Source organism: Halichondria panicea, chromosome 13, assembly GCF_963675165.1.
Source record: "Halichondria panicea chromosome 13, odHalPani1.1, whole genome shotgun sequence".
NCBI classification, from domain to species: Eukaryota; Metazoa; Porifera; class Demospongiae; order Suberitida; family Halichondriidae; genus Halichondria; species Halichondria panicea.
The window spans coordinates 2,633,533-2,661,261 of NC_087389.1; the positions used below are offsets into that span (position 1 = coordinate 2,633,533).

Here is a 27,729-nt window from a genome sequence, read left to right on the forward strand (position 1 = left end):
AATTGATGGCAACGAGGGATCCATTCGTTTGGGAGAACTTTCCTCCAATTTACTTGACGGTGTGAAGTGTAAAAACTAATGTGCCCACCATATCTCTGAAGAAGCATTCCACATCTCACATCTTCAGTTGTGGAAGCTCTTGAATGTTTGATATCTCCTCAGTGCAGTGCAAGTGAGAGATCTTTATAGCAGTTCAAGGAGTGTACCCATGGTTAGGCTCTTGAATCAGCCGCCCTTCTCAAGCCTCAGGTAGGAAGGGCGGCTAATTCATGAGACTGGCATGCAATTAACACAACGGCAATTAGAGACCTGATTAGCAAAGGTTAATTGCTTTGCGCCTCCTAGGGCACAGCCACACTAGTTGGGCGGAGTCCAACACGCTCAAGGGGTTGAACTCCGCCCAACTAAGGCCACACTTCACTCACTTCTTTTCTCTTGAAGGAGGCTAGCTAGCTCAAGCAGACAAATTAAATGGCATCACTTAAACCAGTTTGCAAATATGGGTCCTCCTGCTACCGCAAGAACCCTCATCATCTGAGTCAGTACTGTCATGTTGGGAGTGAGCTCGAGACAGCGAGCTCCAGTGAAAAGAAGAGAAGCCGACGCACTGATGAGGAGCAGTCCTCTCCGGTGAGGCAGCTGCACCAACTTGTTGTTATTATGCATGGGGGGTGTTGTACAGGTAGACGAGATTACAGATTGTGATAAGTGCGTTACCAATAGCGGAGACACGCCCCTTACAAAGCGGTCCAAACTATGTGATGACTTGCCTAAGGAGATTGAGCCAGTGAGTGCATCAACTAACAGGTGCAGTCACGGAAATAATATTGATTATTATTGTCTCTGCTGTATACTTTTTGTAGTGGTTCCCAAGACAACGAGGAACTGACCAATGAGAGCAGTGATGTGACAGTGAGGGAGAACATTAAGAGGCAGTTTCTGGTTGGCATGCCAGAGGATTTCTATCAGCTTTGGGAGTTCTGCAAGTCTCTTCACCCCTCTCAACCTGAAGGTGTGGTAGACAAGCTGTCAATATGTCGGTCGATTTTCACCTTGTTTTCTTTCGCAGGTGTATTGAAACCGTCTCTTGGTCTTGAATTGGTTGGACCATACCACGTCCTTGGGGGGAGACTGATGGGGGTACCATGGGAAAAGTGTGTACTGCACTATCGTTTCCTCTACGACCCCCCAGAATTTCAGACTGTTATGATAAAGAGTGGTACAAATACTGACGGATATCACATTGGATATTTCAGGTAGTCAATGAAGCATGCTACTGTTGCATGACTACGTGGCAGCCATTCACACTCATTGCAGAGACGACCCTAAGAGCACCCAGTGTCTGGTAGTGTCCAACTGTGCTGAGAAAGGCTGTGACATTGCTATAGAGGGGGACAGCTTATTCAGTGCTTTAAGGTGAGGCCTGTCACGACAGATTTGGTCCGCCCAGATTTTGTCTGGGGGGAACCATATATTTCGATTTATTTGGTCGCTCCAGACAACCAGTGTATATCGTGAAATATTCTGAAATACCGTATACCGTATTACTAGAATATTTTGCATGTGAAAAACCTTTGCGAATGAGCCAAATCAGCAGAAAATTTGGCCCTTTGCAATCTGACTATTGCGTTCTGGCAAAGATCGTGTGTAAATACTATTAATAATTTAAGTTTTGGGGATTTTATTGTTGCGAATTGATCATCCATCGCAAAGTTCGCAAATGTTTGATGCTCGCAAAACATTCTAGTAACTAGAGCACTAAAGTGCAAAACCTCGGCTGTTGACATGATTATAAAGAAACCAGTAGAGTGATATAATGCAGTGCATGTAGTGATGTATGACTGAGCTGTCTAGCACAGCAACTCAGGAAGCACAGCAACTCAGGAGCAATAAAACTAAACCAGACTAGAGGCATGCTGTGAGAACAGAGTTTTAGTGGTACATGAGCCTGGCTCATGCATGCCTCATCATGATGATGAGGCATGCACAGTGGACTACCGGTAGGATCACAGCAAAGATGCCTGGAGTCTCAGAGAAGTATGATATGACTCCTGGGATCCTGGAGTCAGCTAACAGAGCAATAAAATTCTAGCTTTCTATTGTAGTGACCCTTTTCCACTGTTTTTAGTACGGGATCACTTCAGCTGTAAATACGGAGGGTACCTCGAATAAAGGCCGTGTGTAGTTAGCTAGCTAGTAAGTAGTTGGGCGTGGCCCGACCGTCCCTGGTGGGAGGTCGGGGTTGCAAGCTTATCTGGGATGTGTCCTGCTGCATTATGTAACACTGCTATGAATATTGTTATTCTCAAGTGGGTGTTAACCGACTTGATGACGTGTAGACCACAGCCTACACTACATGCGGTTTCGCAACTAGATGCAAACGGAAGTGTAACCAAGCACGTGAAAAATGCTTCAATCTGATAGGGCACCACTATAGTGGCGCTAGAACAAATCCCAGATAGGCTTGCAACCCGACCTCCCGTCAGGGACGGTCGAGCCACGTCCAACTAACTAGTAAGCTGCCAATGTGCAAGTTCAAGCTTCTTAGTTTTAATCGACAACAAGGCTCTAACATCGAAATCTACTGTTGTTAAAACTAATAACTTATTGTGTGAAGGCTATTCATGCTATAAATGCAGTGCTGTGGCGGGCAGGTGAGCAGACCCTGAAATTACAAACAGACAAACCAAACGACTACTATACCCGTGGCCGCCCACACGCACCTCGGGTAATAAGGTGGCTGGTTATTTCGATGATTGATCCAGAAACACAAAAATGTATTGCCTCGAAAATTACATCTGGGTTGGTCACGATTAATTACGTGAGCTTATGTTTTCTATGTAAAACTCCACTTTTTCCATTCTAGCACTCTTGTATAACATATCCTATTAGTTTATTATATGATTGCTATACCTGCTACTGCTGCTATATCAAGACAGGAGTCAAAGAAACGAATGAAGTGCAACAACAACTCAAAGCGCTAGCTTTTTGTTAGCTGTAAGAGTCAGAAAAGATCTGCAAAGCTGTCCATTGCAAACTTTAACCTATTGCGGATACACCCCTTTTTATAAACATGCTCATTCAATCCCATGTGTGTGAGATCCCGAGACAGCTAGTGCGTCCGGGGATAAACCTAGCTGGGCGAACCCCGTTTCTATAAATCCTGGCTACGCTCCTGGCTTCTATCCTTGAATATCATTCATCAAGCGATCAGATCGACTTCTCCTATAATGACCGTGTGGAATTTTCAACAATTGCAATTAACAATAATAACGTTACATTAGATAATACAAAGCGAACTATAATTACATCGTCTTGAGCGAAAGCAAAACATGGCGAGAGGCATTAGCACAGCACAGCGCAGCTTGCAGCACTCGTTATGCCTCGGTGCGCATGCGCAAGCGAGGTATACGGTAGTGTGTCTGTGTGTCTGTGTAAACTGCTACAGCTGCTCAAGGATGAATCAAGTGCAAGTAAGTAGAAGCTAGTCATGTTTACTTGGATTTTAATTCGTGGATTTACAAAATAATGCTTCGTTCTCGAGTTATGCCTAGTTTTGCTTACTCGGAATGCCATTGCAGCCTTTTCAGAAGAGCACGTAGCCAAACTTGTTTACCGAGTGTTGCTACTCTACTTAGTAGTTAGCTCTGCACTAGAACGCTAGCTATTGGTAGCTGCAAGAAAGAGAGCTGCAAGGCTCTGCTGATGCAGCCATTAATTTTAGACTTGAACTTTTGGCATCGATCGTTTTTAACAACAATCATTACCCACTCTTTGAGTTTGTATGCAAAAATGTTCAAAAGCTTTTAGTAGTTTATGTTATTTATGTAGCTTTGGCATCTCCACCGAGGCATTAGCACCTGCGGTGCTTTCATTTGTGCAGTTTTAGTGATACTAAAGGGCTAAAAACTCTCCATGGCTTAGCTAGATAATTACATGGGTGTGGCCAAAAGGGGGTGATGTCCCAAAAGTCGCGGGATGTAATTGCTTTAGAAGCCCCCTTTTAATCCTCCATAGCCTCCTTCGCAGGCCTTGGATTGAAGAGAATGCTTGCGCATGCGCAAAATTATTGCCCAATACTGAAATTTTATCATTTTTACGAAGACATAATTATTAAAAGTCATACACAAGGCTATAATATAGAGAGCTAGCTTGCTAAGATGTAAGAGACAGAGCTGTAGGTTTGTTGCACAGCTATTGTCTTTCTGTATGTAGACTTTCACCAAGGTTAGGGCGTGGCCTGTCCATAGGCTATTTTCAGCATTCGCTCCGTTCAGACAATTGTCATCCACACTGCTGTGAGTCTTTGTTAACATACATGTCTGTATAGCGGGAAATTTTTGCAGGTGCAGATTTTCGCTATTTGGCTCCAGAGCCCTCAGCCAAAATTTCGTGGGTTCTAATATTCGCGTTTCAATTCCAGGAACCAACCCACCAATATGCCCTCAAAAAACGCGAAATTTTGCACCCGACGAAAATTTCCCGCTATACGTACGGTAGCTATCAGAATGCTATCAGATGGCTAGAAACCTTCAATCGAACTTTCTATCTACTTCCTTTATCCGCTTCCGTTTGTTGTGACGTCATTGTTTTACTGATCAAAGCCCCCAGATACCGGGGTGAGATTAGCGCATGCGCAAGCAGGCTCATGCACCCTCAGAAGAAGTGCGGCCTGAGATCAAGGCTAGATCCGCCACTGATACTTAATACGTTGAATAATCCACAGGTATCAACTCGCAGATGCACTCAAGCACAAGAGGCTATCATCAGCCAAGAAGACATTACTTCAAGATCTAAGCTCCAAACTCAGAGCATTCATGGCAAAGTCGGCTATTCCTGAACTCACTCCCTCCGTGAATGACCTCTGGAAGCAAAGAAACAAACAAATTGTGGCCAGTTGCTTTCACAAGATCGGGATTGTAGTCCCATACAACAAGAAGACTGAGTTAGGATACCGCCCCCTAACAATGACAGATCGTAAATGAAAACACACAAATGTTCACCTTAAATTAGAGGGTCCCCACACACATTATACATCATTACACATTATACCTTCCCACATTGTTTGCGTGGTATGTATGTATAAATTATAGGTAATGTGATTTCACTCTCTTTTTCACAGGTGAACTGAAGAGGCTGCTCAACAAGATAGCTAACTGTTCGGACGAAGGTGCAAGAGATAAGCTCTCTGAGCCACTACAAGAGATTGTGACATATGTACAGTTTGCTAACGATGAATGTGATTATGGAATGGGCCTCGAACTTGGATTGGACCTGTTTTTCCATGGCAACCAGTACTTTCACACTCTGATTGGTCATTTGCTACCTGTAGCTTACGATCTGCTACAAAGAGAACAGTTTGGTAGAATTTCCACTGAACATTTGAAGCAAAGGAGCCAACTATTAGATTGTACTCTGTAATGTTTACTCTTAATTGTTGCTATACAATCATGTATATACACTTAATTATATTATATGGCGTTATTTTCAATTTGTCATTATAGTCATGACAAGAATTATATACATATACGTAACAAACAGCGAGAACCAGCATGAAACTGGGTTATAACAGTACACGTACAGTCATGCTTAGTTGGAAAAAATAAATAAAAAATTTCTTGCATGGCTATAATTAGTATTATAATTATAGCTGTTCGGAGTACATATAATTTGGGTTATATTTTGCAAATTCAGCAATAATTGAAGGTCCCAGTCCTTAATGCACCTGAGTAGTTTTATCGCTTTTTTCTCTACAAAGGGATTGCGATTTCCCTCCAAAGAAGGCGCGCATGACCGGCCGAGGGGTAACAGAGGGAGAGTACTGTTTCAGAGGGGAGGGCTATCCCGGTTATTTCTTATTGTAATGGAGTTTCATAGGTTATAGGAGCAGCTTTCGCATAATTATCCTTATGCCAGTTTTGGGGCAGTCATTGTTGGTCCCTTACGATAGTCTATAAACAGATTTTACTGCATCGACCGTAGTATAAATAAATAGCACTAAATGTAATGTATATAATTATAGTATATACAATAAATAGCAAAAGATCTATAAATAATTATACAGCATGTTAAGACTCTATAGGAATTAAGAGGTTAACTGTATAGAAGCCTCTCCTAGAATAGAGCACAGTTCTTTGAGTCTCTCTTGCATTTTTGGTATTCCGGCCAGCTGTCCCTCGAGTCTCTGTTTCTCCTCATTAAGTGTAAGTCGTGTGGCAGTATCTAGCTTCTCCATCCTCCAGCCACCCTCTCCATCGAACTGGAGCAGGTGAGTGTGGAATTGCCTGCACCGTGTACCAAAACAGAACAGCATAAATAACACCAGTAAGGCAGTAACATACTGTATAGTGCGAAATTTTCCTGTTTCATAAAATAATTGTTTCACGAAAATTATTTTTCTATAACGTGCAAAGACTGAAGGCGTGGCCAGGGAGTGCTTCCGGTAAGCAGTCAACCCACAAAATTTAAGTGCCTAGAAAATTTCGCGCTATGCGGTAGTCTCGGGGCCAGACCTAGTATCTCCAGGGCAAATCAAGCAGAGCTACGATTATAGGTCTAGATACTCTCGCAGCATTTCTATGTGCTCTAGCGGAATGTGGCCAGAGCCAATGAAATGCACACCTTACACTGTAAGTTATGTGCTTTTTATGAAATGTGCCTCTGTGGAATTTGGATAGAGCCAATGAAATGAGAGTATTGCATAGTCTAGCGAGCAGCCGTTGAAAGGGGAGGACATCTGGTCAAACCCGCCACTTTTCCATGGGCCTGTTTCGTAATAGTTGTGACACATACACCAGTGCCACATGGGATATAATTATTGGCTCAGTAGTGACATAGGCCTGCAGAGCAAAGTCACTACTGAGCCAATATATCCAATGTGCGCACAAGTGAAGCTGTGTAACAACTGCATTCCTTTCCATGTACACATCACTCCTTTTATTAGCCTCGATTCCAGGCCGCGAAGAGAAAAGGCGGACTGGTATATACCTTGTATGCGCATGCAACTGGTTCCACGTGCTAATTCAGCTCTACCCACAGGGCCACGCGCATACATGGGTTTTTATTGACAGAGCTTTTATCATGGGCGTTTAATCAAGTAAATACGGTACTTACTAGAAAATCATGTAGATAAGAACATTCAAATCTGATTGGCTAAATACTCATGGTTGCTATGATCTAAAATGCTAGGAAGTTTCCACATGATTTAGAAGTCCTCAGGGCTAGTAGAACCCTCACTGCGTTCGGGATACTACAACCAGTCATTTGGGCTTCTAAATCATGTAGAAACTTCCTAAATAGTGTCTAACTATAACATATATACCAGGCTGTATTTTAATCGGCCTGGAACCGAGGCTACGGATGCCCCAGATCGACATCACTATCAATAGTGCACAAGCAACACCCCCGAATAACAGATTCTTCCACTTCCATCAATGGACACAGATCATTATTCTATTTGAACTGTATACAAGTATTTCCTGTCATGGTAAACGGACAGGGGACGGATCACTTCCAGTTATAATGAGACAGATGCTGTACAGTCATGTACATGTAGATCTACATGTATGTACTGTCATAAAAATGATCGAACAATTTAGCATATAGCGGGAAATTTTCGTGGGGTGCAAAGTTTTTGAGGGCAGAGCAGTTAACGTGAAAATTAAAACTGGGATAAACTCTCACACACTGGTATTTCACATCCAACGCTATTGATGGGTGTGGTTTCCTGGCATTTAACCGCAAATATTATAGAACCCACGAAATTCTCTGCTGATGGCTCTGGAGCCAAAATAATAGCGAAAATTTGCACCAGCAAAAATAAGTCACCATAGAGAAGGCCGGTGTGTGATAGTGAGCAGAGTGATGCCCTGGTCCTTGGCAGCCTGGAATATCCCTCCCTCCACGTCAATGCTCACCGCACTAGTGCATTCATCTAACAGAGCAAATTTGGGCCTGCAGAGGTAAAGAAAAACTAAATACAATGTACATGCGTATCATAAGCACTGTACTGCCTCCAAATCATATCGCCTGTTCGATCGTATTACACAAACTCGTTACTTGCAAATACGATATGAGCCACCACTATAATAAACATACTTTTGATAGAAGAGTCTTGCCATTCCCATCCTCTGCTTCTCGCCACCAGAGAACACATCCTTCCAGTCATTCACGGAGTCCCAGCCTGGATGATACACGTACAACGATATTGTGTGATGAACACACAATATCGTTAAGGTGGACACAACTAGCAAATTCAGGACTCGAGATAAAGCACACAACTTTAGGCCTACCCAATACTACGTAATGTACATTAATTATGCCTCGGTGCGCATGCGGTAGTGAGGTATACGGTAGTGTGTTTGTGTGTCTGTGCGTGTAGACTGCTACAGCTGCTCAAGGATGAATCAAGTGCAAGTAAGAGTTTCTATAGGCTTCTAGTCATGTTTACTTGGATTTTAATTCGTGGATTTGCAAAATAATGCTTCGTTCTCGAGTTATGCCTAGTTTTGCTTACTTGGAATGCCATTTCAGCCTTTTCAGAAGAGTCTGTAGCAAAACTTGTTCACCGAGTGTTACTACTCTACTTAGTAGTTAGCTCTGCACTAGAACACTAGCTATTGGTAGCTGCAAGAGTGAGCAGAGCTGCAAGGCTCTGCTGACTTGCAACCATTAATTTTAGACTTGAACTTTTGGCATCGATCGTTTTTAACAACAATCATGGTTGATCATTACCCACTATTCGGTTGATTGCATGCAGCAAAATTAAAGATGTTCATCATAATCAATGTTTGTATAAAAGCTAGCTATTAGTAGTTTTATGTTATGTAGCTTTGGCACCTCCACCGAGGCATCAGCACCCGTGGTGCTTTCATTGTACTATCACCTCTAAAAGCAGAAAATGGAAATGGCTAACATGGTTGTTATAATAAAACCCTAATGCATGCACCATTTTCTGCTTACCTCCTTCTCTCCTGACAATGTACTTGAGGTGCACAATGTCCAGGATAGCCTCTATGTCCTTGTCCGAGAGTCCCTTGCTCAGCATGTCCTCCTGGGAGTCTGGATAGATCACCTGATCACGCAGACTGCCAACTGACATGTATGGTCTAAGCAGGGAAAGAGACATAAAAATGTAATAGTAAACAGGTACAATATGTACATGTAACCTGTTGTTTAAAAATTATAGAGGGAGTTAAATTGAGATCACTCACCAAAGTTAAGCAGTCCATATCTACATGTAATGCGCACACTGAAAAATCACCACCTTATGTACCAAACACTGTACTCAGAAGTTACACGCTGACATGCTCTACTTGGTGCCCATGCACTATACTTGGGAAGCTAAACGGTGTAATTATATACCTGTACATGTAGGACGAGCATGCAGAAATGGCACCTGCATGTAGTTAAAAGAAACACCGAATTTAAGGCTGCATTAATTTAGAGTACCGTATTATAATTTCCAAGCAGTAATCACAAAAATAAGATCCATGAATTGACTAAAATTAATATTGCTTAACCACAAATATCCTCCCCCCCCCCGAAAATCACCCGCTATATGGTATACAAGCCAAAAATTCCCAGTTTGATTACAACATCACAATGTAAATACATGTACATAATGATAGCCTCAAGTAACAACTCTGGCCTCAATTAAATTCTGGTGATTCAACAAAAATTCAAACGTCAGGCTCGTTTAAAAGCAGTCGAACCTCAGTTAGGAAATAAACACGATTAATCGAGGAACAGCACCAAATCTACAGGTATATGTACTGTACGTACATGCACATTAAACGCTATGGATTCACTATTCCATGCCTGTATTACAGCCTACCTTTGAGGTATGTAGAACATGGTGGAAGGAGGTGGCTTTGTGAGTCTACCTCTATAGATGGGCCACAGACCACTGAGTATCCTAAACAGAGAGCTCTTACCACAGCCGTTGGGGCCTGTGATTAGCAGGTGCATGCCAGACTTCACCTACATGTACATGTATATGCAGTGTGTGTGCATTGCAGTGTGAGAATCATTATCTTATTCACAACAAAAATGGGAGCTGGCCTGGGTATTAATTTATACCGTATAGCGCGAAATTTTTGAGGCACTTATATTTCGTGGATTGGCCTCTAAAAGCATTTTGTTGCACAATGTTCGCGTAATGACTGCTTACCGGAAGCCACGCCTTTAAATCTTTGCACGTTATAGCAGGTAATTCTAATTAAAAAACAATTTTCGCAGACTTAATTTTCGTGTAGGATTGCTAACCCAGGAAAATTAAAATTTCGCGCTATACAGTATAGGTTTCTTGAGCTAACGTATGCACGTTAAGGCATACACAATTCAAGTCTTTATACTACAGCTGTGATCGAGCACCACTTGAGGCATGAGAGTAATATTTATGAAGTACATGTGTGCATGTGGGGGGACACAGCAAAGTTAAGACATATCTTAATTTTGGACTCACTGTAAAAGTAAGGTCTGATGCAACTTCATCTCTGTTGGGGGTGATGATGGGCACATTCTCCAGGATAATGGTGTCCAGGCTCTCTAGCACCTCCCCCCGGGGCACAGCTGATCTCATACACTGGTCCTTCTCAACCCGGTGCTCATCCACACTCGATAATTCAGAGCCTGGGGGCCCATATGTCGCTTTAGCAGAAACTAGAAGGGATAACAGCTAAACACAGCCAAAAATTAGAATGTGCGCAGCTCTCTGTACAAACTGAATTACAACAGCTAAACATCAAGAATATGTACATGTGGTTATCACTAGAAGAACAATACTGATTAATTGTTCATTAATTCCTATTGGACTACCTCTAATTAAGGCGACACTTTTTAATAATTACGAAGCTAGAGGTCGCTTGGTATTGAAAAACTAGTGTCGCATATTTAGAGGGGTCGCATTTAATTGGAGGTACTACTCAGCCTCGATTAGTCGCTTAAAACGTGTACTTTCCAGTGGGCTAGTACGTAGAATCAAGGCTTGGGTGTGGCTATATTTACCTTCATTTAGGACACGAAATTACCGTATAGCGCGAAATTTTCGAGGCACTTATATTTCGTGGATTGGCCTCTAAAAGCCATTTCGTTGCACAATATTCGCGGAATGACTGCTTACCGGAAGCCACGCCTTTAAATATTTGCATGCAGATAGCAGGTAATTCTAATTAAAAAACAATTTTCGTGGATTTAATTTTTGTGTAGAATTCTAACCCACGAAATCCGTAAAAATTAAGCCCTTCGAAAATTTCGCACTATATATGATAATTGTCAATGCAGCTATCGCTACTTTCAGAGGTCAGAAAATTACCTAAGCTCGAGGGTGTCGCACATTTGGAGGGTTGCCTAAATTAGAGGTATTACCAAGGGCGTATAAAAGAAGAGAGGGCAGCGAGGAGAATTCAAATGTGGGCGGATGAATATGAATTTGTATGAAGTGCTCAAAATATAAATTTCTATTTTTTAGACATTCATTTTGGGCACATTCATCCGCCCACGGCTGTTTTGCTGTTGCATGCCTTCTCTTCTTTTATACGCCCCTGGTATTACAGTATCATTAGCACAGTAGTAAGATTGGGTCGAAAACAGCACAAAGACCCCCTCTGTTTTTGAGTTTATATATCTGTTGCCCATATTATTTAATTGTGACATATTGTACGTCAAAACAACAACTTCTTCTGAGGTAATCTAGACAACTGGAGCTCTATAAAACAAACTAATCATACGTATACTCATACGTATACCGCGCTATCTTCATGGGTAGTGCAGTACCTACCTTAAGGTGACATATTTTCGCGTGTATTAATTTCTGCTATTTCTGCGAATGAGAGTAAAATCGCAAAAATTAATACTCGCAAATAATTGGCCGCCCTCTTGTTTAATGTATCCAGATCGACATTTCGCAAAATATTATACCGCAAAATGTACAAAACTGTAAAAACGCAAACAAATCTACCTGTGAAAATATGTCACCTTAAGGTAATCACTTTCCCTCCAAGTTAAAATTGCTAAGGGTGGAAGCTACGCCTTCTTTAATGAAAGCACCGCAGGTGCTGATGCCTCGGTGGAGATGCCAAAGGTACATAACATAAAGCTACTATAATAGCTTTTAATAATTACATGCAAACTCAAAGAGTGGGTAATGATCGACCATGGTTGTTGTTAAAAATGATCGATGCCAAAAGTTTAAGTCTAGCTGCTGTCAGCAGAGCCTTGCAGCTATCTTCTCACTGTTGCAGCTATCAATAGCTAGCGTTCTAGTGCAGAGCTAACTACTAAGTAGAGTAGCAACATTCGGTAAACAAGTTTGGCTACGTGCTCCTCTGAAAAGGCTGCAATGGCATTCCAAGTAAGCAAAACTAGGCATAACTCGCGAACAAAGCATTATTTTGCAAATCCACAAATAAAATCCAAGTAAACATGACTAGAAGCCTATAGAAACTCTTACTTGCACTTGATTCATCCTTGAGAAGCTGTAGCAGTCTACACAGACACACACACACACACAAACACACTACCGTATCCCTCGCTCGCGCATGCGCACTGAGGCATAATAAGTACAGAGGTGAGTTCGCCATTGTTTTCTTACTGAGCATGTTATAAAGGTGACAATGCCACCTACTGCAGATATATGGAGTATAGCTATAGTACCATAGTATACTGGTACCCATGAACAAAAATTGCTTTGTGATGGGTTGGAAGAGCCACTCAAATACCAAAAAGGACGTAAACAAGATGGCCGGGTTGGTGTTGGTTATTTTATGGTTGATTGATAAACAGCATGCAGGCCAAATTAATGGTTGTCTGCGCATGCGCAGAAGATGAGCAGGCCTGTCTCCATAGTAACAGGACACGCCAATTTTCTGAATTCAATGCCACCTACTGCAGATATATGGAGAATTGCCACGCCGGATAATCGAGGTTCTACTGTACAATACAATTCAACCAATAGTTATAATATGGGCACGAGGGATGTATGGCATATATTGCACTAAAGCACGAGGGCTGAGTGAAATATACGTGTATGCCGCCATGCATCCCGAGTGCACGTGTTATAACTAGTTTATATCCATCCCAGGGGTATAGCAACATAATACTGTCTACAATACACAAAATGGCAGAGACAACCCTAGACACAGCTCCATCTCTTTCTCTCTTCTAGACGATATGTGCCAGTATCTGCTGCGTATAAGATTGGCATGGACCAAGGAATGGCTTAACATAAATTGTTGCTGCAAAACAGCCCCACCCCACTACTGCTGCTGCAAAAATAGTTCCACCCACCGCAGTGCTGCTCGACGGTCTACGCTCGCTACACTGCTGCAACACAGCTCAAGCCCCCAGCAAAAAGAGCCGCTTCTAGGTGCTTAGTGCGAAGCAGAATTGAAGAACTTATCTATAAGCCATGCATCATGCATGAGGACTATAGACTAGGAACACAGAATCTTCCACAAAATGAACTTTAAAACATCATGGTTGCAAAGAAGAAATTCCAGCAGTTATTATGTTTTGTCAGTCTAATGCCAGAGGGGCGTTTTGTGGATAGTGCATTATGACTTTGCGGTTAGTGAATTATACTGCATATTGCACTTGGCAACAACGTAGCTACGAGATATAAACCCATAAAAATTAATTGTACAAGCATTCAGTATGAGGCATACCATTAGAGATTACCCATCGGTAGCAACAATGTGTGGGATTGTACCTATAAAGTTGGAGAAGTAGTGCTGCATCGAACCATGCCAATATCCACTATAAAATAACCAACATTAACCCAGCCATCTTGTTTATGTGTGGGATTGTACGTATAAAGTTGGAAGTCGAACCATGCCAATATCCACTAAGTAAACCAATATCAACCCAGCCATCCAGCTTGTTTACTTTCTTTGTATTTGAGTGGCTCATCCATTTTTGCACTTGTAATTATGGGATCACCGAAAACAAAAGACAGTAATAATAGGCAGCTAAACTAGCTCCTTATGTAAATCTAGTCTGACTTTCACAATCTTGGCAAACCTGGAAGCAAGACAATACCCGGTTTTCACACTAACCTACACCAGTAGTTGGATAGATACAGTGTAGGTTCTAGAAGTTGCCTCTACAGCCCTAACAAGTGATACTCCAACTCACTCTCATCTTTTTTCTCCTCGGCCACTTGAGTCACTTCATACTTCCCCTGTTGGACTTCCTCAAACACAGTCAGCATCTCACTCACTCGAAGTGTGTACCCAGCAAGTTCAGTGATCTGGAGAACATAATTGTGTGTTAATCGATATAACTATATAAAACAACACTCCGACTAATGAACCTACATCCGTTACTGTACATATAGATGCACAATACTAAACGGGTATACAGTACACACAGTACGTTACGCTCATTTAATATTGGGCCACACTAGCTTCACACTAGTCTGGAGGCCAGACCCTTCTCACAGGTGGAGGGGGAGGAGGAGAAAAGGCCTGGAAACTCATGCAGCATTTCTGTGTGCTCTTGGAATGTCGATGGTAATTGGCTCTATCCAAATTCCACGAGGCAATACTCTAATTTCATTGGGTTAAAAATCACATGACATAGGATGTGCATTTCATTGGCTCTGGCCACATTCCGCTAGAGCACACGGAAATGCTGCTAGAGTCTCCAGACCTACCGTAGAAAGTGGATTATTAGCGCATGCGTTCATGGGGTATAGCAGAGCTCTATCGCTTATATTCGAGAACATGCCTATAATGCAGTCATTTTCGAGCCCCACCTAGTACCAGATGTCTCTGTGATGAGAGCATGAAAGCTGACTTGACTCGTAAGCTGGTAGAAAGTGAGCAAGCAAGGCAACCAGGCAACCTTAACTGGATCATATCATCCTACATGCAGGGTGTCATAATTTAATTTTAATTTAAAAATAATTTTGGATTTTGAAGTAGAGGAGGGGAAATAAAAAAAGTAACCAGAACATTTTGCTAATCAACTGTTGTTTCAATACCCTGTTATAGTATGTAAAATTGCCAGCTATGGACACTCAGTCATACAAATAGTACCTGAATGCAAAAAAGGGGGGGGATCCCCCTTTCCCCCCTGACATGTATTATGTTACAGTTCACTTCACAGTTCATTTATTTTCAACATTTAAAGAACAAAAGACCTCATCTATGTCTCACATTCTCTCAGTATGATCAGACAAGGTAACAGCATGCCCAGAGAGTCCTTCCATGTGGATATCACCAGCTATATAGCTACCATGCACTGTACAAGCTAGCTATCTCATAAATAAACAAAATTAGCTGAATCAATTAATTCTCCTTCGCATAATTGAAAAACCGAGTACAAAACCTGCAGTTGAGCATGCGCTTAAAATAAAGATACGAGTAAGCGCTAATAATCAAGTTTCTACGGTAATCCCAGCTCTACATGATTTTACCCCTGAGACATTAGGTCTGGCCCCGAGACTAGCTTTAAACTTCAGCTGTCAAACCTGTTATAATTGACAGTGCTCTATCAATACTTTTGTAAATTCAATTGTGATAGCTAATAATAGGTGATGAACGTTACAATGAGGAAAGAAGCAGCTCACCTCTTTGTAGGAGGACATAATTCTCTCCAGTGCATCGGCTCCATTCACCAGCAAGTTCTTGGCTGTAGTGTAGGACTGAGTCCTCTCACTGATGGAGGCATTTTTCTCCTGACCTGATCCAGTTAACAAAGGCCATGCCACAACTACCATCCCTGCAAGAAAAAAGCATAAAGTATAGAAATGTTTACTTAACAAATACCTGTCAGTGCCCACAAGTATTTCATCAGAAACTGCTCAATCACAATGAACCAGAGCTTCTGTCTAAAGATAGAGGACATTTGCTCGGCCAATGCAGCAAAGCTGTCTCGCAGAAGAGAGTGCTCAATCTGAAAGAGCACACACTCAATAATCAACAAGAAAGGTACAGTATAGAGTACCATGTATCTCTTAAAAAGAGACATTGCTGTATTCGAACTCACCAAGTGGCCTCCGTAAAAGGCTATTTCCTCGGCATTGGTAATGAGCCTGGAATGAACATATCTCAGGTAGCCGTTCCTTCGTGCTTCTTCAGCAACCAGCTTTCCAAACGGTGGAGACACAAGCCTCAATATGTAGCCAGTGACAGCCACCACACCGAGGGCTAGCCATCCCGGAGAGTTTGATGTCTCCCCCCTTTTCCGAGCAACTCTAGCCAAAGCTATACTCATCATGACAACATCAAGAAGTGGCTTGCTGACATGAGAGTAGATGTGTGCGACGGCACTTGAAAAGGCTTGTAGATCTTCTGTGAGAGAGTGATCAGGATTGGCCAAACGGCCGTCCAGATTGCTCACTCGATAATAGGTCTGGTCTTTGAAGTAAAGGGAGTAGGCATAGTCCACTAAGCGTGTGCGAATTGCTAGGGCTAGCTTGTTCTCCAAATAGCGAATGAGGCTGTTCACAAAGGTAGCAGGGATAGCAATCATTATGAAGTTAATGACATGCTTCAGAAAAGTGTCCAATTGTCTGTCGACTATTGATTTGACAATTTTACCATCGAGAGTAGCTACATAAATCGAGAGGAATGTTCGGGCCACAAGTGAGGATGTGTGTAGAACAAGAAGAGCAAACTCTTTTGACATTAGGCCAGGGATAGAAATACGTAATAACTTCAGCAAGCGGTTTAGAAAAATTTTGTCCACAGCAGGACTAGGTTTTTTCTTGACATATGCATCTTCAGGCTTCAATTCATCCTTTCCACCTTTCTTAATGGAGCCAGAACTACGTAGAAAGTACTTCTTGCCAGCATAATAGAGAACGAATCCTGAAGCACAAGCAGCCACAACAACACTAGCCCTTCGAGCTGCCGCCATGGCACTATAAGCCAATAGGAAAATTCACAGTCATGATTATATTAAACACACCCAGCACACATTTGTGTTGTGGTCACACTACCGTCTTTCTTCTGATTACAGCGCCACAAAAATTAATTATAAACAGTGGCGCACAAATAGAAAAAATACCCTAGTTTGGCTTTTATATTAGAGTGGCACTTAGCTTACAGTAAACTGTTTGCTCATCAATATTCATGATTTTATTATAATGATTTTTGTGAAACTATAAATGCCATGATAGAAGTTTGAAGCACATACATGCAAAATATATCGGTGTATCATTCAAGTATCAATCTTCAAAACATCTTGCAGTGGAAGCTCTGAGCAATTATCAAGTTACCAAACTATCGGTAGCAGTCATTTTAAACGTTCAACTATGTAGCTCTGTGTTTTTGCTCTTTAATATACATGTAGGATACTTCTTACCATACTGGAGAGCTACACGAAGCGTTTTTTCGCTCCAGGCCAAAAAAATCTCAAAACAAGAATATGTATTTAAAATGGATGACAGAGCCAGGCCCAAGGAAAACAGCCTCTTGTGAGTTTTCAGCAGCCTTTTTTAAATATATCCTCGTGTGGCCCTGCATATATATTATAGTCAAGCTACAGTAGATTGCACCTACGCTATCTATTAATTCGAGCCATGAAGTGACTACTGCGTTTCAGCTGGACTTCCAGCTCATTCTAGCTGCTCAAGATCACTAGATTTAGGCCAGCGCCTAAATCAGAACATAATTTACAGTACAATACAGAAGAGTTTTGAATACTCAGGTGCTCTGCACTACAAAGTCGTTCAAAACCTCCCTGAAAACCCTACAACAACATTCTTTTTATAGATTAAATAATTATGTTTTAAAGTTTTACATAGGACCTGCATGAAAACCTACCGTTATGGTGGATGCAGTATTCCTATTAAACGAAATGTCTATAATATCTAGCTCATGAATAATTAATGAGCAAACGGTTACCACGTACATTACCGTAATTAATGTAATTACAGCGCCACCATAATTTAAGCGCCATGTCAGCACCAGTATATTTTTAGGTCCTAAAAAAGCGCCAGCCGTTGCTGGAATTATTTTTTTCTGGCGCTTATAAAAAGGCTTGTTTGAGACATCAAGACAATCATTCTGCATCTTTGACTTCCTTCACTTCTAAACAGTTGTCTAACCCATAGCTACAGTAAATGAATTGTTGTTCACGAGTTATTCAGCTCTCAATGGTGCAGCTAGCAAGTGAAACTGAGCTAGACCACGCCCATTTTCTCTACAAATTCTATACTAGCTATAGAACATAAGCGCCACCATAATTTCTGGCGCTGTAATTACATCAATTACGGTATAATTACCTAAGTGCCAGATTCCAAAATTTACTTGCGAACAATTATTGCGTTTCTATTTAATAGGGTGGCGCTGATTAAGAAAGACATAACGTACTTCTTCTAAATAAGGCACTGTTTTTTTGTTTTCAATTTTCGCTTTCAAAACAATAAATAGCCAACAAATTTTGATGGTGGTGGTGCTTAATTAAAAGGGGGCCTTATTTCGAAGAAGTACGGTATATGTAATAATTATTAATACACACACATGCACTAGCACTATGGATGTTTAGTTATAATTAGATCTATACACTATCATAAGAAAAATTTCTTACATATAGTATACTGTGGAGAGCACACTCAGCACAAGAAAGTCAAAGAAAGGCAGCCGGCTCAAAGTACTTGTTTACTCATTCACTTTGATGACACTCGACTCCGCCTGCTTCTTGGTGTTTCAAACTGAGGACCTTTACCATGTCTACATAATTGTACAGCAGGATTGCATGTCAAAGATCAGAGATGGATGAATCTTTCTTTGCAACTTTCACAGTTCCTCTAATTGTAAGTATTTAGAATAATTATTACTGTAGTGACTAACATCCACTATGGAGCTCTGTAGCTATTCGAATCACAAGAGCCTCTTGAATGATTCATAATTACATGTATTGATGCATGGTAAACACTGGCAGGCAGGAGCTGCTGCTGGCACTACTTCTGATGCTGTGCTCTTTCCAATGGATACAATTAAGACACGTTTTCAAAGCAGCAAGGGATTCCTTAGAGCTGGCGGTTTCCACAGAATGTATGCCGGCATCTTACCTACAGTTTTAGGCTCTGCACCATCAGGTTGATTACCATAATTATAGCGGGGTAATTTCGTATTGTAGAGCATTATCCAAAATTTGCAAATAGGTTCTATCAAGAGTATACCTACTCTTGGTTCTATGTCATTATCCTGAGCTGTACGACTCTTGGTTCTATGTCACTATCCTGAGCTGTACAAATATTTATATTTATTTGGGTACACCAGCGAAAATGACCCGCTATACCATATTCATGACATTATATTATTGATTCCATGCCTAACCCTTTTGCTCATCCATAGGTGCTACTTTCTTCTGCACATACGAGCTGACGAAGACACTGATAGGACAGTTTCTACCTAATGTTCATGCTCCGTTTATGCACATGCTCGGTGCTACTGCTGGTGAGATAGTAAGTACATGGAAAAGTGGTATGAATTATATAGCTAACAGCCTATAATTATTCTTCATAGGTGTCCGATATAGCTCGAGTACCATTTGAACTTGTAAAGCAGAGATTGCAGGCCAACTGTCATTTGAAAGCCTCCTTTGTTGTACGAAACATCCTGGCCACTGAAGTAGGTCTGTCCAGCTAATAGAGAATTTGTTTGGATTCTTTCACCCCCAGGGTCTAAGGGGTTTGTTCAGAGGATACTTCTCCACCGTTACCAGAGACATTCCCTTCTCTTTCATACAGTACCCACTGTGGGAGCACTTGAAGGTAATAATCGTATGTACTTGTGAGCGTCAGTTTCCTATAATTATATAGCAACAAAAAAGTAATTGTGTGAGACAGGGCTTAGAATAATGGGACCCTTGCATGCAACCACCCACTATTGCTTATATTATTGTAGTGTTTGTATACACACATCTACATGCTACGTACGTTGGTCTCCTAGTCACTCTGGGCAGCCAGACAAGGTGGACCCACTGAGCCATGGCAGGGAGCAGTGTGCGGCAGTGTGGCCGGGTGCACTGCAGCTGTCATAACTACACCCCTGGATGTCGCCAAGACCAGGATTATGCTCGCTGATGTAAGAGTATAATTATAGCTTCCACAACGCATAGTGATGAAAATCTGTTCCACAAATTTGCTTCCTGATTCCTGGAATTGATTTACTACCAGTTGTAATCAATTGTCATTTCCATTCCACACACTCAATATAGGCAAAAGGGGTAGAGGTCACTTCATCTTTACCACAGTTGATTGTAACCATTGGGAGGAATGAAGGGATCACCAGGTACGTATACATGCATACTGTTACAGTACTTGTACTGATACTGGGTAGAACTTTATATGTCCCTACAGTTGACTCTGCCAAATTATTATAGAATGGATGCGGTAATGCATACCTAAGTTGCCACTCTGCAGAGTTTTATTTGTCTATACTGTATATACGTGTATGAACCACAATACTTGAAACCGGTATATAATAGAGATAGATATAGAGAGAGAGTACAAAATTATTGAACCTAGCCCTCCCCAACTTGTATTAGAAAGAGGCTGGAATCCTAAACAAAGATGATTCTTATGCATACAGTACGTGCATCTGATGTATGCGGAGAGTAACGTGACTTCTTGTATCTGTCACCAGCTTGGAATTTGCACACTGACCAATCCAAGTGTGCGAATTCCAGAAGTAGATTACACCACACCATCCACACTAATTGGATCAGCGTGCAAATGCAAAACCAATGACATAAATTATTATACAAAAGTCATGTTACACTCCGCATATATCTGATCTGATGCACAGTATACCGTATTACTAGAATGTTTTGCGAGCATCAAACATTTGCGAACTTTGCGAGGGTTGATCAATTCGCAACAATAAAATCCACAAAACCTAAATTATTACTAGTAAATACACACGATCCTTGCCAGAACGCAATATTTAGATCGCAAAGGGTAATGATTTGGCTCATTCACAAAGGTTTTTCACCAGCAAAATATTCTAGTAATACGGTATGCCTATACACGTTCTCTATTATATACTCTTGTCTGCAATAATTATATTATCATAGACATGACCCCATTCAATGTTTTTTCCTATACTACAAACACAGTTTATTCTCTGGGATTGTCCCTCGTATGATTTGGATAGGGATCGGAGGCTTCACGTTTCTAGGGACATACGACTTTGTCAAACACCATTTACTTGCATTCGAAATCAGTAGATACCCTTAATTTTCACCATCATGATATTCCACTTCACTATGATCATCAATATACTGTACAGTGAGATGAATGAATGAGATATAAATGTCAAGAAAATAATTCTACATTGCTGTAAGTATGTTCATGTTTTAGAACTCAATTGCTCACAAATAGAACTATCTGCGGATGACTGCCTTTTCGCTCTCAAATTGTCTCGTAAATCCTTTAGCTCATTGAAGAATCGGAGCTTGTCTGTCCTCTTAGGGTAGGTAGCTGCTCTCCCCGAGGTGGACGGCATGACATACACCACCTGGACGGAACGGATAAAATCAGTGTAATTATGTATACTATGATACTATGATAATTATGTAAGATGGTTTATGTATAAAACGCCCAATCAGTTTTACACTACATGATTGTGTACAATAACTATACTCTAACTGTATTGGTGAAGGCATTCCCGGGGTAAGCCTTGTAAGCTAGGTTATAAATGGAGTTGTAACAGCATGTGCTCTCAATGCTGCTCTCACCGTGTCAGTTCCTGGGAGAGGCTTTGGTTGAACACCAACGGTACACTTTCCCCCACTGAATATCTCATAAATTCCTTTGCCGTTGAAGCAGGCTACCAATGGTTTCAACTCCTTCATCCTCTCTATCATTACAGCGGACCATTCTTTCTTCTCTTTTCTGTAACAACACACGCATATATGATGTGGGATTATTCATTCTGCATAAGAGTGGAGGGATGATACCCACTATAAATTGCTCCTAATGGCTCATTACGATTATACTAGCTGTACGTAACTAATCAATGTACAACTACACTGAAGTGCAGCTTGAAGTGTGGTTGTAGATCTATAGCGTCTGACAACTAAAGAAGTGTTGTAAACGCAGAAGTATGCATGATGAATTACATGTAATGATGTTACCGTAGAAACTGCACTGATGGGGTAAATAGCAGAGCTCTATATACGCTTATATTTGAGAATGCGCCTATAATGCAGTCATTTTCGAACACCACCCGGATGTCTCTGTGACGAGAGCTGACTCGTAAGCTAGCTAGAAAGTGAGAAAAGCTAACTGGATCTATATCATACTATCATGTTACAGTTCATTTCACAAAAACATTCATATTGATCAGGAACTGGAACAAAAGGACCTCATCTTTGTCTCAGACAAGGTAACAGCATGCCCAGAGAGTCTTTCCAGATGGATATCACCAGCTTTATAGAAATGTTCACTAATATCCTTCGCATAATTGGAAAAGAGATTCAATTCGAGTACAAAAAACCTGCAGTTGAGCATACGCTTAAAATAAAGATACGCTTATAGTCGAGTAAGCATTAATAATCCAGTTTCTACAGTAGTGATGTAAGTATTGAAGCCAACGACAACTATTAAACAGGGCAACAGGATCGATGCTGAAATTCAGTTTTTACCTCACTCAAATGTGGCAAGGCTTTGATAGTGGTAGGTCATGCCCTAGGACTAGGATAGTCAACAAGGTCTAGGAAGCCTGGAGAGTAAAACGTTCCATGTGGTTGTGCTGCACATGATGGTCGCGTATGTAAAATCAGGTAATGCCGCGTATAGCTACATGTACATTGTAACGTGCAAAGTACTATCAGTGTACTCCTGGTACTATTAAAACTAATAACGAGGCTATCCACGCTGTAAACGCAGTATTTTTTTTCAGCTCATAAAAGAGCTATTATAATAATTCTGAATTGTGCAGATACAAAAATAAAATATATGCATGTATTAGTTATATAGAACCTAAACTTCAGTAGTTTGTAGGTGTCTTTCTGCGGATTGGAAGGAAATTGGTTCACAAAGTGCTCCGTGTTTAATGGAGGACCTGGCCCCCCTGATAGCCATGATGGTGGATCTCAGTAGGGAAAAACTTAGTTTACATCCAATCGTTTTGCTGCAAGGGGTACCTTTCTTTTCACAGATCATTCCTGCTAGTCTCTTATAGACGGTAGTAGCTGATCTTCCCATTCCTCCCGAAACTGATAGTACCAGGGGAGTAAATGTTGAATGCTCAACTGCTCTCACTCTCTGGTCATATTCTCTTTTCTTCTCCTGTTCGTGGCGCCTGTAGGTTGCTTGCAGAGTGGCCTGTCTATTTGATCGAGCGCATGGGTACATCAAATAATGCTCTTTCAAATCGACCCCCCCAAAAACCATTAGCGCAACATTGAGTCTCGAGTTGCACTCAGTGTTGGCAGAACGTAGTGTCATTACCTCCCCAGTTAGGGGCTGTAAGTGTGGTTCATTGTGACAGGCTTCTGATAGTAGTGAGGCAGTGATATCCCTTACTTCATTGTGTCTGATCGAAGGGAATCCTCCTGTTGAGCATGAGAGGGCATGGTCTATGCTGAATGTGTGGCCACAGGAGCAGAATGATAGCTTGTTTTGGATAGGCCAATTGTATCGGAGGGATAATGCATCCCTAAAGGCCGACTTGTGGAGAGCAAAGCCATGGATGTCGCAGTACTTTGGCATCAGGTGAGCAGAGTCAGAACCAACTTGTAAACAAACCAACAGGCACACGTAGCGACTACTATAACTTGCGGCACTACCTACACACTTCAGCTTCATCATGCATATGCAGATACAGTGCTTGTACGTTACTTCATTACTTCAGAAGATGAGACCTAAGGAGACCTGACTAGAAGTGTCTACCCTAGTGATACCTATTAGTGTACATGGACTCACCTGCTTAACTCATCAGCAGCTCTGGTTGTCCGGGGAACAATATTGGTGAGTCCTATTCCATAGTCAATCAAATCAGCATCTTCTTTGTAGGACAGTTTCTTGGGTATCAGACCTGACTCGTACAAACATGGCCCTGCATGATAACAGAACGGTTAACATGCTGTGTAGAGTTTGAGCATGTAGCTACGTTACATACACACTGTGCTAAAAGAAAGATTAGACGATAGGAACCTATCTTTATTGTAATTGAACAACGGGTAATTGTATGTAAATATATACGTTCTGACCCTCTGAATATACTGTATAGCGCAACATTTTTCAAGGGGCTAAATTTTTTCGCTGATTTCGTGGGTTAGCAATCCTACACGAAAATAAGTCCACGAAAATTGTTCAGAATTATCTGCTATAACAAGCATAAATTAAAGGCGTGGCTTCCGGTAAGCAGTAATTTCCACAAACATGTGCAACGAAATGCTTTTAGAGACCAATCCACGAAATATAAGTGCCTCGAAAATTTCGCGCTATATACATGTATACGGTATTACAGTATGAGACATGGTAAGCGCTCAATCTTAAATAGATCAACCCACAGAAGTGATTGTTGGCATTGCAATAGTGGTGCCCAAGGTAGGCAGAATAGAGTCCAGGATTGATACCAATCTATAGACGGTGAAATATCATCACAAAAACACTTTCCCAATGGCAATGCAACTTACGAAGATAATGTCCATGTCAGGTTTCATGTGGTCAGGCAGCACAAGCTTGCAAACTTCCTCCTCAGTCATCCCGCCGAATTTCTTAGGGTCAAGTGGCTTAAATTTCTTCTTAGACTTTGGCTGCGCACTGCCTTCGCCTTCAGTTGTCACATCTTCAGGAACTGGTCTCTTTCTGCCTGCCATTTTTGTTTCAATATTTCTAGATTCGCACAATAAAGAATTAGCAGAGAGGTGTGGTATGTTAATGACGTAGTTTGTTTACACACCTCACAGTTTTGCAAGTAAAAGTGTACTGTATCCGTACCTAGAAACAGATGTTCCCGTTTTTATAACCCCTGTTTCTCTGTGATTGAATATTGGACGTTTTTTGTGACCATACTACAGGCAGAAAGGGAACAGTTTTCAAACCGACCTCCTACAGTGCAAGTTTTCATAGTATTTGCACATTTCCCTAAAGTTTTGCTTATCTAAGTGTAATACCTAGCTAGCTGGGAGTGTTTGAAGTCCATTTCCACCTTTGGATAATTTGTCGAACTGTGAAAGTAGTGTGAGAAGAGATGTCGTCCCCAGCAGCCGGAAAGAGACGGATGGACACAGATGTTGTGAAACTGTGAGTCTAGCTGTACTTATTAAATACATAATTATAGCATGTAGCAAATACTTGAGCTACGTGTACATGGTATACGTAAGTACGGATACGCCAGTCATACATCATACATGTAGCTTAGGTAATTAATGTTGTTCATGTGCATGATGTAGTGGTCCTGTTGGCTCATCGAGTTTCCACATTCCTTATGATGATACATTACACCTGTGTTAACTCATTGTTCTGGACTTTTTGTGTGTTATGGTTGGCACATGTTGCGTAATAGAGTAGTTACCCCCACCTAGAAACACACTAAAATCATACCCATAATGTTTAGAACATTTCTCATAGCTTAAATATCAAAGCTAGTAACAGCTGTTGCGTACTTTAGGGCACCTGTATTGAGTACATTTATTATGCCTCGGTGTGGTTGCTAGTGTCTTAATATGACGGTGTATGCATGTTAGTCTAGCCAATAAGACGTAATCTAACCATTAGGATTGAGAGCAAGCACCAGGTGACCATATTGGGAGGATTGAATGAGTTTGTAGTCAAGTTCTTTGGACCGTCAGGAAGTGAGTAAAGTCATATCCGTCAGTTACCACTCACTGTCCATTGTATACGTATACAGTAACATGTTAACTCCGATGCAACTTGCATAATATGCTATAATACTTACCTACTGAAGCTCATTGCATAATTATATTGTGCCAGATCGACGCTAACATGCTTGACAGCTTGTTCTTTGTATGGCTCCAATGTGCAGCTCCCTATGAAGGTGGTGTATGGAACGTGCGTGTTGATCTTCCTGACAAGTACCCCTTTAAGTCTCCTTCAATAGGTACGTCGCAACCATGCTGTCATATGTGTTTGGGTATTGTCTTTAACACTTTACTCTTATGCATGAAATTGTGATAACTGAGCATGTGACCGTTAGTTTTTTTTACTAAAGGCACAGTTTACTCACAAACGTGTACACACAGGTTTTATGAATAGGATATTCCATCCGAACATTGATGAATCGTAAGTTGCTTGGTTCAGACTAAAACTTGTGTCAACATCACGACCGCTACTTGGATGTACATAATAGAAACTAAGACTAGGAATTAAAACATTTGCTAAGAACAATACTTTGTGGTCTCCGTGGGAGTTGATGATTAGGAAGTCACAATACAAGTGCATTTTTCATACAAGTGCTACATGTATTATACAGTACGTCATTCCTGAGTACTATACGTACATCATTGTGACTGTATGCTCTACACCTTAGGTCAGGTTCAGTATGTTTAGACGTTATCAATCAAGCTTGGACTGCTCTGTATGGTAAGCCTATTTTCTGAAATGGGATGCTAGTTTTTGGTTACTGTGGTTTAGGGAGGCAAGTAAACTATTATTACTATGATCGTAGGTAACAGCTGATAGCTGTGTGTGGCAAGCATGGAGCATATGGAATGGGTCTTTTCTTGGTATGAATATGTAGCCTGTGGTTTAGTTAGTGACACAGTTCGTGATTATCACCACCATGGGATTTCAGGAAGTATGGCCTAGACAATGTAGTATATAGCCTGTTAACAAACTAATCATTGTACCTCCCCCCCCCCCCACCCCCACTACATGTATTAGTGTCATTTTGTTGCGTTTAATTTTAAGCAACAATAACCATGCACTTGTCTTAATGTTAGATCTGTCAAACATCTTTGAGTCATTCCTACCTCAACTGTTGTCCTACCCAAACCCTACTGACCCCTTGAATGGAGACGCAGCTGCACTTTATCTTCATAAACCTGATGATTTCAAACGGAAGGTCTTAGGTGAACCATAATCGCTGCACATCTTATTGATTTATTTTGCTCTGAATTGTCATAATTATTGGATGAGCTAAGATATTGGCACTTTGTACAATGTAAAAGTAAGTTCAAACATCCTTAAGCTCTGGGATATCTGTGTTGTGGCTCCAATTTCCACACAATCAAAACATTGTCTGAATTTCATACATGTACATGTAGTATAATAATAACATGACTTACAACGTAGTTAGTTAGTGGTTTTACGAGTATTACTTATCCGAGTCTCAACTGGATGTATAATGTTTGTTTTTGTAGATCACATAAAAAAGTATGCAACAGAAGAAGTACTTCGACAAACTGAGGAGGACTCTAGCTCAAGTGCGAGTGAAATGAGTGATTTGTCTGATGATGAAATACAAGACATGGAACTATAGCATACCATCTTTCATCTGTCAGTGTCAGTATCAGTAAGAGAATACGTAATGTCTGGGTGTTGTTCAAAGCTTCATATTTCAGCATTTGTTTTTATTCTAAGCCTGATTTGATGTACACACATTAGGCCGCCGCCATTTATGCTGAATATTTTACTATCATCAGATTCTTCACCAAGTGATAGTTATTACATGGCTATGAGTAAAGGCCCCTTGACCACAATCTACTACCGGCCAATAAACAGCTTTTGGCACGGTAAAAAGCGCGAAAATGCTGCCTGTACACTGTACAGCCGTATAGTGCACATAATTATTTTTTACTTAT

At 41.1% G+C, this 27,729-nt stretch overlaps 5 protein-coding genes across 7 annotated transcripts; 3 read left to right on the forward strand and 2 right to left on the reverse strand.

The window, feature by feature from the left end:
• Positions 1-360: 360 nt before the first annotated feature.
• Positions 361-5,491, forward strand: LOC135346567 (histone PARylation factor 1-like). Its single transcript, XM_064544231.1, has 7 exons — positions 361-630; positions 683-807; positions 864-1,012; positions 1,070-1,256; positions 1,318-1,416; positions 4,727-4,977; positions 5,123-5,491. Exons 1-7 carry the CDS (start codon positions 472-474, stop codon positions 5,419-5,421), a joined length of 1,269 nt encoding a protein of 422 aa, XP_064400301.1. The 5' UTR covers positions 361-471; the 3' UTR covers positions 5,422-5,491.
• Positions 5,492-5,982: 491 nt separating this feature from the next.
• LOC135346544 (ATP-binding cassette sub-family D member 2-like) lies at positions 5,983-18,667 on the reverse strand. Its single transcript, XM_064544197.1, has 11 exons — positions 18,538-18,667; positions 15,991-16,867; positions 15,771-15,897; positions 15,572-15,723; positions 14,134-14,248; positions 10,466-10,662; positions 9,836-9,981; positions 8,962-9,107; positions 8,098-8,182; positions 7,828-7,953; positions 5,983-6,284 (listed from the first exon to the last, which is right to left on the reverse strand). The coding sequence occupies exons 2-11, from the start codon at positions 16,861-16,863 to the stop codon at positions 6,086-6,088; spliced, it is 2,166 nt and encodes a 721-aa protein (XP_064400267.1). The 5' UTR covers positions 16,864-16,867; positions 18,538-18,667; the 3' UTR covers positions 5,983-6,085.
• On the forward strand, positions 18,616-21,212 carry LOC135346603 (mitochondrial S-adenosylmethionine carrier protein-like). Of its 2 annotated transcripts, XM_064544288.1 has the most exons (8): positions 18,616-18,763; positions 18,892-19,048; positions 19,308-19,417; positions 19,479-19,583; positions 19,634-19,726; positions 19,905-20,039; positions 20,173-20,246; positions 21,073-21,212. In XM_064544288.1, exons 1-8 carry the CDS (start codon positions 18,722-18,724, stop codon positions 21,191-21,193), a joined length of 837 nt encoding a protein of 278 aa, XP_064400358.1. In that variant the 5' UTR covers positions 18,616-18,721; the 3' UTR covers positions 21,194-21,212. The 2 variants fall into 2 exon arrangements, with proteins under 2 accessions (XP_064400358.1, XP_064400359.1); XM_064544289.1 differs by lacking the exon at positions 19,479-19,583.
• On the reverse strand, positions 21,211-24,822 carry LOC135346606 (G/T mismatch-specific thymine DNA glycosylase-like). Its single transcript, XM_064544291.1, has 5 exons — positions 24,601-24,822; positions 24,475-24,544; positions 23,885-24,017; positions 21,694-21,850; positions 21,211-21,473 (listed from the first exon to the last, which is right to left on the reverse strand). Exons 1-5 carry the CDS (start codon positions 24,781-24,783, stop codon positions 21,306-21,308), a joined length of 711 nt encoding a protein of 236 aa, XP_064400361.1. The 5' UTR covers positions 24,784-24,822; the 3' UTR covers positions 21,211-21,305.
• A 19-nt stretch (positions 24,823-24,841) lies between these two features.
• LOC135346612 (ubiquitin-conjugating enzyme E2 H-like) lies at positions 24,842-27,582 on the forward strand. 2 transcript variants are annotated; one of them, XM_064544299.1, is made up of 7 exons: positions 24,842-25,210; positions 25,685-25,761; positions 25,901-26,027; positions 26,170-26,209; positions 26,457-26,509; positions 26,869-26,997; positions 27,289-27,582. In XM_064544299.1, exons 3-7 carry the CDS (start codon positions 25,913-25,915, stop codon positions 27,405-27,407), a joined length of 456 nt encoding a protein of 151 aa, XP_064400369.1. In that variant the 5' UTR covers positions 24,842-25,210; positions 25,685-25,761; positions 25,901-25,912; the 3' UTR covers positions 27,408-27,582. The 2 variants fall into 2 exon arrangements, with proteins under 2 accessions (XP_064400369.1, XP_064400367.1); XM_064544297.1 differs by having other exon boundaries at positions 24,844-25,210; positions 25,953-26,027.
• Positions 27,583-27,729: the final 147 nt, after the last annotated feature.